This window comes from Perognathus longimembris, chromosome 1 (genome assembly GCF_023159225.1).
Source record: "Perognathus longimembris pacificus isolate PPM17 chromosome 1, ASM2315922v1, whole genome shotgun sequence".
NCBI lineage: Eukaryota > Metazoa > Chordata > Mammalia > Rodentia > Heteromyidae > Perognathus > Perognathus longimembris.
Window position 1 is genome coordinate 28976738 of NC_063161.1, and position 12994 is coordinate 28989731.

Sequence of the window (12994 nt, forward strand, 5' to 3'; positions counted from 1 at the left end):
GAGCAGGACAGTCTGTGAGACATCTTCAATTAACCATCAAAAAGCAGTAAGTGGAATCATGGTTCAAATGGCAGAGAACCCATTTTTAACAAAAATGCTCAGAGACAGCACCCAGGTTCTGAGTTCAAGCCCCAGGACAGGCACAAAAAGGGGGATTAATATTACCAAGTAATATTACAGCTGTATTAATGACTCACTGATTAAAATTTTTAAAAATTATAGATTATTTTTAATTTTTTCTTTATTGTCAAATGAAGTACAGAGGGGTTATAGTTTCATATGAAAGGCAGTGAGTACATTTCTTATCCAACTTTTTACCTCCTCCCTCATTTTTCTTTTGTTTTTGTTTTTTTGTTTTTTTTTTTGGCCAGTCCTGGGACTTGGACTCAGGGCCTGAGCACTGTCCCTGGCTTCTTCCCGCTCAAGGCTAGCACTCTGCCACTTGAGCCACAGCGCCACTTCTGGCCATTTTCTATATATGTGGTGCTGGGGAATTGAACCCAGGGCCTCATGTATACGAGGCAAGCACTCTTGCCACTAGGCCATATCCCCAGCCCTCCTCCCTCATTTTTCACCGGCCTCTCCCTCCCCCTTTTCCTCTCCCCATCACTGACATGACTTGTACAGTTGTTTACACCAAATGGTTTCGTAAGTATTGCTTTTGGAATGGTTTGTCTTTTTATCTTTTCTCTCTCAATTTTGGTTTTCCCTTCCCTAGTTCTAATACACATATATACGGTATCCAGGGTACTAAGATCAGATACAGTGATAGCAGGGATATAACTATGGGAATGGAATATGAGAGGAAAAAAAAGGAAAAAAGGGTACTGTTTCACATGGCATGTTGAAAATAATTACAACAATGATAAACCACCTGTTTCCATAATGTGGAGTTCATTTCACTTAGCATCATAAGGTGTTCATAACACATAAGGTGTTCATACAGGCATAGCTATTGAGCTATTGTGATCTTCTACTATGAGTAGCCTAAATCTGTACTAATTATTCCCTGTGAGTGAAACCATAGTGTCCATGCTTCTTTGGGTCTGGCTCACTTCACTTAGTATGACTCCTTTTCCAAGTCTTCCATTTCCTTACAAATGAGGCAGTGTCATTCTTTCTGATAGAAGCATAGTATTCCATTATGTATATATACCATATTTTCCTGATCCACTCGTCTACTGAGGGGCATCTGGGTTGGTTCCATATTTTAGCGATGACAAATTGTGCTGCCATGAACATAGTTGTACTGGTGCCTTTAGTGTGATCTTGCTTGTAATCTTTTGGGTAGATGCCCCAAAAGGAACCCATCTACATTGTTGGTGCTAATGTAAACTTGTTCAACCACTCTGGAAAATGGTATGGAGGTTCCTCAGAAAGCTAAACATAGAGCACCCCTACGACCCAAAAGTTATAGTTAAATAAGGGTGATTATTTATTATTCACAGTAAAGGTTTCCGGATACTTCCTTAGAAGAATTTTTCAAAATGATCACTTTTAATCTGCATACAAACCCATTTTCCAAAATTAAATGGTTATCAAGAGATCAATCCAGAATTCACTCTCAAAAGTTTGATACTAAATCTTTTCTGATTTCACACTTATAATCAGTGTGCTGTGTTGTGCCTAGCATAGACTGAGAAGAGTTACTTGTTGTTTTAAAAAGAGAAGTATTAGGTGGAATTCCATATAGGCCCAGGTGTTTCAATGGGTTTGTTACATTTTAATCTTTCCACATGTTTTATTACATTTGTGTATGTGTAATACAGAGAGCACAATATGGAAGAAAGTTACCATAACTGGCTCAATGGATCTGTTTAAGACCATTTGCTCTTCACAAATCTTATTGGCTTTTGTTGATCATTTCTGTGTGTGTGCACTCGTGTGTGTGTGTGTGTGTGCACGTGCATTCTTGTGTGTGTCTGTGTGAGGGAGAGAGACAGAGAATTTACATATGTCTTCTATAAAAAAAGTACCTGCTAGGATAACAAAGTGATGGATCTACATTCTAGTCAAAATCATAAAATTGATTATAGGTAGTTGGGTAACTACTATGTGTCCAAATGGAAAGGTTCTGACTTCTAAGATAGAAATAAGTCAAGGAAATCAATTATATCTACTCAAAAACCCAGGCATAGGTAATTTAACAAACTTTCTTAAAATAAAAACAAAATTTAAACTATAAGGATTTTCTTTGAGAAATTAAAACCTATAGCCTAAGAAATACAATTGCTTAAGGATAATAAAAACAAACTATAAAAGTGGGTAGTCACTTTATCAGTGAGTAATTATATAACATTAGACATTTTAACTATGCCTTTCATAAGCATACATTACTTTATATATCCTTATTGGATTCATTTGCATCCTTTAAAGGCTCGTCTACATCTTTCATTCTAATAAGGAACACAAATTACAATCACTCTTTGATGAAGGAAGCAGTAGTTTACAGCCAGGCAGGTCATGTCTGTACCTTTAATATCCATGGTTATTCTCAGCTGAACTTTGGGCCCTGCGCCAGCACTGTTGATTGCATAAACCTGCAACAAAGCAGAAGCTCATCACTATTTCCAGTTCTCACCACACATATATACAACTGAACATGATTATGCATAATTCCATAGTGATCTCTCTAACCGCATGTAGTCTATTTATGAACTATGATGTCTTGGACCCACTTAAAGTAATACAGTTATGTCAAAAGATTTTTAATAAAGCATTTAAAAAAATTGATATTTTGGTACTAAGTCCTAACAGCAAAGGCTGAGTGACCTAAAAAAGCCCCATCACAGACATCAAGAGGAACGGTGGCTTCTCTGTGAACCTGTAGGAGGAACATATCAGAAAGGCCACTGTGACTACACTGTCATCTCCTCTAACATCTGTTCCTTCTCTCTGAAGCTAGGAAACCCTTGACTCCTTTAAATCCATATTCAAGATCCTCTTTTGCTTCTGAGATGAAATTCTATTCCCTCAGCCTCCCCATTTTCCTGTGTTAAATCATCCCTCTGAAAGTTGGCCTTCTTGCCCTTCTTCACCCCTGCCCCAAAGTATCTGATGGTATAACCTGCATAATGCAGCATACACACATAAAACATTTCTGTTTGTATACACAGAGGTGATTTACACAAATGGGGATTGTTTCAATCTGTGCATAAGAAGACAAAGTCTTCTTGCATTATTTCTTCTTGGTAATAGAATAAGGACTATGTTCTTATCCACCGTTGCTGTAATTTTTAAACACAGTTCAGAATATAATGTCTACTAGAATCAGATGATTCATTTGGGAATATTAAATTTGTAATGATATGTTATGATGTGATAGTTATGGTAAATAAACCAAACCTATAAGCCATAGTTTTTAAAGGGTATATTTATTTACAAATTTAAAAAGGAACTATTGACAATAAAGGGTGATATTGGAATGGTTGATTATTTTTATTTCTTTATGGTATTACTTAACATTTAAGTGACACAATAAGTGAAAAGTTTGGCAGGGTTTCTCAGATAGATATGTGTGACAACACCCAAAAATCTCATTAAACAGAAACATTCAGGCAGGAGTCAGGCCAGCACTGGAGATGACATTCACTTCTAACAACTTCCATGCTTGAAGGATGCTTTATCATGCATTTTTCAGAGTCACAGGACTTTGAAAGTGTGTCTTTACATTTAAGCTAGCTATATTTTATTTCCTATTTTTCCTGTTATTCATAATTGTCCAAACTGATATAGCACTGTAAGCCCATTCTAATTTTAAGTATTTAATCCTTACAAGAATCCTATTACTCTGACCATGCTTTCACAGAAGAAAGTAGAGGCAGCAAGGTGATGAAGCTGCCTAAGCACAGAAGCTGCTGAGGACTCAAGGCAGCTATTTCTCTTCATCACCCTCCTTTGTCAATAGGTATTTATTTCACAGTGGTTGTCTACTTAATGGAACATGAAGCAAGAATCTCAATAAACAGATTATAAGGTTATGAATTGAAGTTAAGGGTATCTATGTGTGTGTACATATATGTATAACTATATTCATCTATAAACACATATTTATTCACAATTTTCTGATCAACACAATGAATTGGTAGGACAACCAACTATTGAAGGTTTAGGATGAACTATATGCTGCTTATAAGCTGACTTTGCTGAACCAAATGTGTCCATTTGTTAAACGCCAACACATGATACAAAAATAGGCTAACGATGAAATAAAGTGTATGTTTATAGGCATGAGTGTATATATGAACATATACATAGGATAAACAGTAACAATTATTTATGTAAATGTCTACTATCATGGGAAAATTTCTTGGTAATCTGTACATTTAAATAGTACCCACTATATTACTACATATATTACACTATATTATTATATTTGTATTTATTGCAATATATATTTATTTCTCTTAGCCTATGTTCTGTTGTCATTTTAAAAGTAAACTCACAAAGGATGTAGGAACTTAATAATATACAAATTACAGTGATATGCAAATTATAATGATCCTTTTTATAAATAGATGCTGTGACTTGAGTAAATAATGGAAAACTATGGATGCTTACACTGATGTTGTAGGTGTGTCCACCTTTGAGTCCTTCTAACATTGCGATGACAGAGGTGTCCGTTGTCTGGATAATGCTGAGATTGTGAATCTGGACGGCAGTGGGATCATCTTCGCGGTACACCAATGCTTGGTATGCTTGGATATTTCCATTCGGTTGAGAAGGAGGAAGAAATGTTAACTGAAATTTTGTAACTTCATCTGGAATCTTCTGAAATGTCATGTTGTTAGGTGGATCCTTGGGGGCTACAATGAAATATTTACAATCATATATATTTTAATTTTATTGCACTGGATATCAGTGTAAAAGTTATGTGCTGCAACTTTCTACTTTTAGTGTGAAATCGCATATAGTATTTAAACCATGTAAGTTATGGAAACTAACCATAACCGCTAGTTTCATTCTTGTAATTCACTGAAACTAAGATGGGGGAGGGGTCCAGTTTCTTTATCATTACCGTTTATACAATCATTTATTCTATTGCTGGAAATCAGACCCAGATCCTCACACGTTCTAAACAAAGTGCTCTGTCACTAAGCCATACCCAGTGCATGTTACACTTTTGTGCAGAATGTGTTCCTATTCCTTTTCAAACTTATTGTTTTAAAACCATATACATTATCAGGAAGTAGCCAAAATTGCAACTCAACCCTGTATAACCTTCTCCAAGATTTCCCAGTGGTGACATTATACATTGCTGTAGTTCAATATCAAACCAGAATTTGCAACTTTACAATACTGTTAGCCAGCTTACAGATTTTATTCTGATTTCTTCGTTATTTTTTGTGCATGTGTTTATAATACCACACAATTTTATGTGATGTATAGATCCTATAATAGCCACAAAAAAATGCATAAAAAATCTTCCATTACCCCAAGTCCTTCCCACAATCCACTGGTATTTGCACTTATGTACAATTCAACCACATTAACTGTTCTCCATTGCTACTGTTGGTCATTTTGAGAATGACATCAGGCTAACAATCTTGAGGAACATCCAGATTGCTTAGTGAATCAATAGTTCAGTCTAAGATATGTGTGTGTATGTATATATATGCACATATATGTATATATACAATAAAAATTATGTTTACTTAAACATCTGTGCATGAATATTAATACAGATTTTATAAGGTATTAATAAAAACTAGAAATGACTTAAATATAGCCACATATATGTATATATTACATATATATTACTAGTGTTCCATTTTCTGAATATACTAGATTTTTTACACAGAGAAAGATTTTTATGTCATTTCTAGTGTTTATTAATACTAATAAAACCTGTATTGATATTCATGCACAGATGTTCAAGTGCAAATAAATTTTTGATTCTCTGTGATTGATGCCCAAGATTATGACTGTTGTGCTACGTGGTAAGTATCTTTTTAGTTTTACAGGATACTGCCCAACGATTTTCTTATGTGATTTTCACATTTACAATACTGGGCTTTGGAGATTCAGTCTGTATCTTTGCCAATATTTGCTATCATGACTGCTTTTTACATTACAGTGTTTTCTGCTCCAGGTTATACAGTTATATGTCACTGTGCTTTCAATCTGTATTTCCCTTAAGGATAAGATACTTAAATTTTATCTTGTGTGTTTACTTGCCAACTGATTCTTCTGAGTGATGAAATTTCTGCTCATATCTTTTACCAGTTTTCTAATTCCTTGAATATTGTAGATATTCTATCTTATTTAAAATAAAGTTAGCTTAAGCCAAGCACTGGTGTGAAAGTAATCCTAGGTACTCAGGAGTCTGAGATCTGAGGATTTTGATTTGAAGCCAGACCAGGCAAGGAAAGGCCATGAGACTTGTCTTCAATAAACTACTCAGAAAGCCCAATTCTGGTAGATCATGCCTCCAGTTCTAGCATCTTGAAATCTGGAGGATCACAGCTTAATGCCACACAGGACTAAAAACCTCATTAGTTTCCATCTCCAAAACAATTAACAAAAAGCAGATTGGAGGGGCAACTCAAATAGTAAAGGGTGAGTTCATACCCAGGTAACAGCAAGAAAAGAAATAAAGAGAGAAATATTTCCTATGTAAAAGATCTAATATTTGGCTGTCAGTATTTCAGATTTTCAAGCTTTGATGTCTTGCCCACTTTGCAAATAGTGCCCTGTAGGAAGCTAAGAAAAGTAAATAAATAACAGTGAGAAAAAAGAGAAGCACGCAAACGTTATTTTTTTTTTACCAAGTATCACATTGTTACTAGAAAAATACATAGCTAAAATACTCAGTAGTGTAAGTCAAGAGAGATATTTCTCACTTTCTTTTTCTTACCTTCTCAAGATATACATCTCTAGATGGATAGATATTTCTTACCTTCTCTACAAAATACATTTTCAGCTTAATGATGGCTTTCTCTAAATTTAGGATCAGGTTTATAGCTAGATCCACAAGAGAATTCTCTCAATGCTAGAGCATCTTCTTCTAAACTATTTTTGATTTCCATATAAAAGTCTACTCTTAGAGAGTAAGTAAAAATTAAATTATTACCTCCTTAAGAAAGATTATGTTTAGGTTATTCATAGCAGAAGATCCCAATAACCCAATAGCTATGCCTGTATGAATACATAACATGATGCTAAGAGAAATGAACTCCACGTTATGGAAACAAGTGGTATGTCATTGTTGTAATTATTTTCAACATGCCATGTGAAACAGCACCTTTTTTTTTCTCTTGTATTCCGTTCCCTGTGGTTCCCCTCCCCCCCCCACATCTGCCCACATCACTGTATCTGATTTTAGTACCCTGGATACTGTATATACGTGTATTAGAAATAGGGAAGGGAAAGGGAACACCAAAATTGAGGGAGAAAGGATAAAAAGACAAACCATTCCAAGACAAAACCATTTGGTGTAAACAACTACACAACTCACGGTGGGGAGAGGGAAAGGGAGAAGGGAGAGGTGGGTAAAAATGAGGGAGGAGGTAACAAATTGGATAAGAAATGTATTCGCTGCCTAACATATGAAACTGTAACCCCTCTGTATTTCATTTTGAAAATAAAGAAGAAAATACAAAAAAAAAGAGAAAGAAATGTACTCACAGCCTTACATATGAAGCTGTAACCCCTCTGTACTTCACTTTGACAATAAATAAAAGCAAAAAAGAAAGATCAAACATTGAAATCTGGCAATCAGCACTCATTAGGGATTTTTCTTCCCCTCACAGAAAAGTAATATGAGGGTCAAATGCAAAAAAGCATAATCAATACATAGATACCAGTGAAAGGTCAGCAAAATAGAAATAAATGGAGCTGAGGAGGCTGGAGATAAAATTAACCTCACCATTTATGATCATAATTCTATAGAAAAAATGAGTAAAAATTATAACATAAGGAAAAGTCATACTGCAAAATTTTTTACTTTCTATACATATCTCACCAATTGCAACAATTATACCACACCAACACACCCCTTGCTCTGCTCTTTCCAATTATATATTTTCTGGCAAAGCACATCAGGAATCTGAGGACCCAATAGGGTCAATTCTCACACTGATGACCATTGATTACAGACAGAGGCTGCACTCAGGCCCTGTCCTAGAAACTTTAGAAACTCTGTATATAGATTCTGACATTTATGAATAGTTGCATCATAAAACATGCTAGTTGGGCTGGGGATATAGCCTAGTGGCAAGAGTGCCTGCCTCGGATACACGAGGCCCTAGGTTCGATTCCCCAGCACCACATATACAGAAAACGGCCAGAAGCGGCGCTGTGGCACAAGTGGCAGAGTGCTAGCCTTGAGCGGGAAGAAGCCAGGGACAGTGCTCAGGCCCTGAGTCCAAGGCCCAGGACTGGCCAAAAAAAAACAAAAAACAAAAAAAAACATGCTAGTTGATGAAGTAAAGAAAACAGCCATGGACTATAAATTCCAGATTTTTTAATAATGTGAGTATTTACTTAATCAGTATTCAAATCACATCACATAAAAAATAACCAAGATGGAAATTTGGATGTAGTTCATGCTGATGAACATTTGAGAGCATCATCTCTTAGGTTAAGTCAAGTTTAGTTTTGGAGGACTTACCAGATTTGGTAATCACATAAAACTATAGGTTCTTACCATTAACTGTTTTTATATTCACAAGCACTGAATAGTCTCCATAATTCCACTTTGTCTCAAAAGTGTCCATTACAGTGTCATTAAACTTTTTGAAATTAAAAAATTATTCATAACACTAAGTTCTAGGGTAGCATGAGGAACAGTAGTTTTGACTACTATTCAACAACGACAGAAGCCCCTCTTACCTGATTCTAAAGTAGTAACAATGACCTTAGCACTTGACTCTCCATCCACATATGCAGTACTGACATTTCCAGTAAATGCAGTGACCACCACAGAATACCGTGTGAATATTTGTAAGTCATTAATTTCTATGGTTTTATTTTCTTCATTTGATTTCATGAAGGAAACATTAAAATCATCATTATCTACCTATGAGATTAAAAAATAGATTACAAATGACACATTTTTTTCTGAAAAAAATGACTGCAACAATGCTTACATCAAGATGTTGGTGTGTACAATACAGTACGATAATTTATGTAAATAGGCAACATTTTAGCAGTAGTTAAAATATCACTTTTCCATCTTTCTCTATTTTATTCCCCATGCACATTTTTAAGAGCAGTAAGAGTTTATAAGATTACAAAATCATTTTAAAATATTTTTGTTTTCCTTCCTTTAAGTATAACCAAATTCCAATGGAGAACAATTTTCCATAATAAAGTGCCTTTTATTCAATACAGAACAGCTTCACCATTGTGTAGTTTTCTTTTAATGCCTAGCCCCAAGACAGTGGCATTATTTTCACTTTGCCTAATAACGTGCTAAAATATTCACAAATATGCTTTAGAAGAAAGAATAGAAAGTGAAGAGTTGCTTAATTTAATGCATTAGATGACCTAAAAGAGAATGGTCATTGGGCCTAGCAAATCCCAAATGATTACCAAGGCACTTGCCAACTCTTTTACCAGCTAACAACCCTGCATTACAGATACAGAATTTGGTTTTCAAGCCAGGCACTGGTAGCCTATGTCTGTAATCTTAGCTACTTAGGAGGATGAGATCTGTGGATCAAGATTCAAAGCTAGCCCATGCAGGAATGTCCATGAGACTCTTGTTTCCAATAAACTACCAGAAAATCAGAAGTGGCACTTTGGCTCAAAATGGTAGAGTGCTAGCTTTGAGTGAAAGAGCTCAGAGAAAGTACCTAGGTGCTGTGTTCAAGGCCCCTGACCTACCAAACAAAAAAAGAATTTAGTTTTTATGCTCAAGTTGCCTTCTTCTTGATCATCTATTGTAGTCTGATTTCACTCAGCCTCTTATTGAAATGTGAGTTGTCCCCAGGACCTTCAGTTAGCTAATATGTTCCATAGTTCATCTCACCTGCTTCTGTCATATCAACTGTCTTATAAATGCCAATGCTTCACAAATCTGCAGAATCAGAACTTCTTTCCTGAACTCCAAACTCAGATATAGTACTGCTTTAATAAAGAAATCTTCATGTGGAAGGCTCCAAGGCTTTTCATGCTCAGTACACTGTGCCACATTCATTCTTCCCTCCACAGATAGGATTTTCAAGGTAATCTACTTGACAATCATCCTTCATCTATTCCTCTCACTCATCACAAGTTGGTTGACATTTGCCAAATCTTATAGATATAAAATACTTTTCATTCAATTCTCTTTCTGCTAGCATTTCTCATCTGTTTATTCATATACTTTCCTGTCTCCAGACACCCAGACACAGCATAGAAACTATCCAGAGCAACCATTCTGTAAAACAGATATGATATCCCTTCATTGCTTTAATTGATGCCCTTAATATAAACCTGAAATTTGCAACATGCTACACAGTTGCTCTCTTTCTTTTGGATGCCACCATATGTGGTAGCTGCGCAGCCTTCTTTTGTTTGTGGAAATGAGGTGTGGAACTCAGGGATTCTCCCTTACTAGACAAGTTGTACCCCAAAAACCATAATGTTCCTAGCTGGTACATGTTTCTTCATAAGTCTTTTCCATCTCATGCTATTCCATGTCCCTTTCCACTGTACTTTAAATCAAAATTAACCACTTATTTCTATACTTTATCTGTGCCCTTAAAGTAAGTGTAATAGTTACATGACTAAAATGGTACAATTCTTCAGCACTAATTATGTGTCAAAATATTCTAAATTCTTTATGCATAAATCCCCAGAATCTCCAGATAGGTAGGTAGGAAGGTAGGTTGGTAAGTTGGTAGGTAGATAGCTAGAAGATAGATAGATAGATAGATAGATAGATAGATAGATAGATAGATAGATAGACAGACAGACAGACAGACAGATAGATAGATAGATAGACAGATGTAGATCAATGTAGATACATGTATACTTTGATTTGATATAGGCACTAACAAAGAGGTGAAACATATTTCCCAAAGAGTAAAAGAAGCAAGTCTCAGATTCAAAGAGTCTGATTGCCAATTTTGCAATCATGTTCTCTAACAGCCAATTAGATAAGGCAAAGCAAGCCTTACCGACTCGACATCAATCAGGTAGAATGTTGGTCCAGTAATGACAGCAGGTTCATTCCAGCTGATGTGGATGCTAAAAGGTGATATTGCTACTACATGAACATTTTCAGGAGGGCCATCTGGAGCTGTGTCAAGAAAAAAATCAATTATCTGCTACAGAAGTAAGTAATTTCTGCAGTATAATAATAAAAAGACCATGGAAATGAACAGTTAATTTTGTATTAACTTACGACATGTTAAAGGCATTAGAAAATTGAAAGACCCAATTCTTTAAAACTCATTACAAAAGAACAAGAACTTTCCATAAGAGCAATTAATTAAAATCAGGAACACATGAATTTTAAACTTGAAAGAGTATATGGTAAAGCAAGTACAAAAGTGCTAAAATAAATATTTTAAAATAGATCATTATATTTATTTCAAAAAGATAAATTATCAGTCTTGGTTTAAAAAAAGGAAAGGGGCAGAGTTGGAATCAGAAACTGGTATAAGGGAATTAGAATTTAGAAGAGTTTGTGTTATAAAGAGGGGAGGGTTTGGGAGAGAATGAAGTAATAATGTTCAATACATAGGATATGAAACTGGGAATATTGAGGGAATGGGTGGGGATAAGAAGGATGGAAGAGAATGTTGAAAGGGGTGGTACTGATCAAAGTGAATTGTACTCACAAACTGTCATGTTGAATGGTAACCTCTTTGTATAACTAATCTGTTATTAGATATATAAGCTTCAAATCTACCCTGAATTCATCATTATTCCAAACAAATTCTTTATTTCCTACTGTATGAGTTGTTGCTTTGTTATTAGAGAATAACATAAGAAACCTTGTCTCTACTAAAATTCTGATATGTGACTTTCACATACTGAACCTATTTGAAGAGCTCGGAGAATGTTGAGAAAATTTTGTCACAATCATTTGTATTAATTCATGAACACAGATTCATTATTCAATCCTAGAAATATTAAATATTGGGATAGAAGTATTTCCCAATGTTTGTAACTTACAAATCCACACAAGGAATACATCACTGAGCAAGTACTATTACATATATACTGGCACAATATCATTTCCTCAAATAGTAATCTAGGAATAATATCAAATTCTATTATCTTGGTAAAACAATATATAGCATGAACTTCTGCTTTTCCTATGACAGACACATTTCATAGTAATTACAAAAGAATCATGGTGATAAAATTGGGAGAATTAATAATTTAGTGTTTGGAACATTACTGTGAATTAATAAACTATAACAAACAGCAGAACAAAGATAAGAAGGAACTAAAAGTACTCTACTGAGAGGGCTCAGAGCTATCAGGTCAATGCAAAGAAAACCAAGAATCAACTTAAGCTACTCAGAGAAGCCAGGACTAGGGTTAGGCTCTAAAGATAAAGAAGATTCCAAGAATCAGAAGTGTGGAGTTAGGAGAACTCCTGTGCAAAGCCACAAATACAAATGACAGCACCCACAGACAATATGTTACTCATTTCTCTGTGTATGTGTGTGTGCCAGTAATAGGGCTTGAATTTATGGCAGTGGCACTCCTTCTTGGCTTTTTATTCTCAAGGCTGTTACTCATGCTACACTTGAGCTACATCTCCACTTCCAGTTCTTTGGTAGATCATTGGAAATAAGATTCTCATGAATTTTTTCTGCCACAGCTGACTGTGAATTGTGATCTCCTATCTCAGCCTCCAGAGTAGATAGGGTTATAGCTGTGAGCTACAAGTGGAAGGCTCCAGAATTGTATCTCTCCTCTATAAAGCTGCTTACCTAGGTAATCTACATTTATTATTTTACACATTCTACGGAGTCCCTAAACTTCTACCGGGATGCCAAAGACATCCACATTAGATTACCAGAACATTTAGTTCAATGCTACATAAATA

At 35.3% G+C, this 12994-nt stretch overlaps 1 protein-coding gene across 1 annotated transcript in view; it reads right to left on the bottom strand.

Moving 5' to 3' along the window:
* The window catches only part of Ptprq (protein tyrosine phosphatase receptor type Q), a 203626-nt gene that overhangs the window by 48921 nt on the left and 141711 nt on the right, over positions 1-12994 (bottom strand). The window contains exons 28-31 of the mRNA XM_048358989.1: positions 11106-11227; positions 8833-9019; positions 4561-4805; positions 2474-2540 (exon numbers count right to left, since the gene is read on the bottom strand). Coding sequence (XP_048214946.1) covers positions 2474-2540; positions 4561-4805; positions 8833-9019; positions 11106-11227 — 621 coding nt within the window. The remainder of the gene's footprint in view (positions 1-2473; positions 2541-4560; positions 4806-8832; positions 9020-11105; positions 11228-12994) is intronic.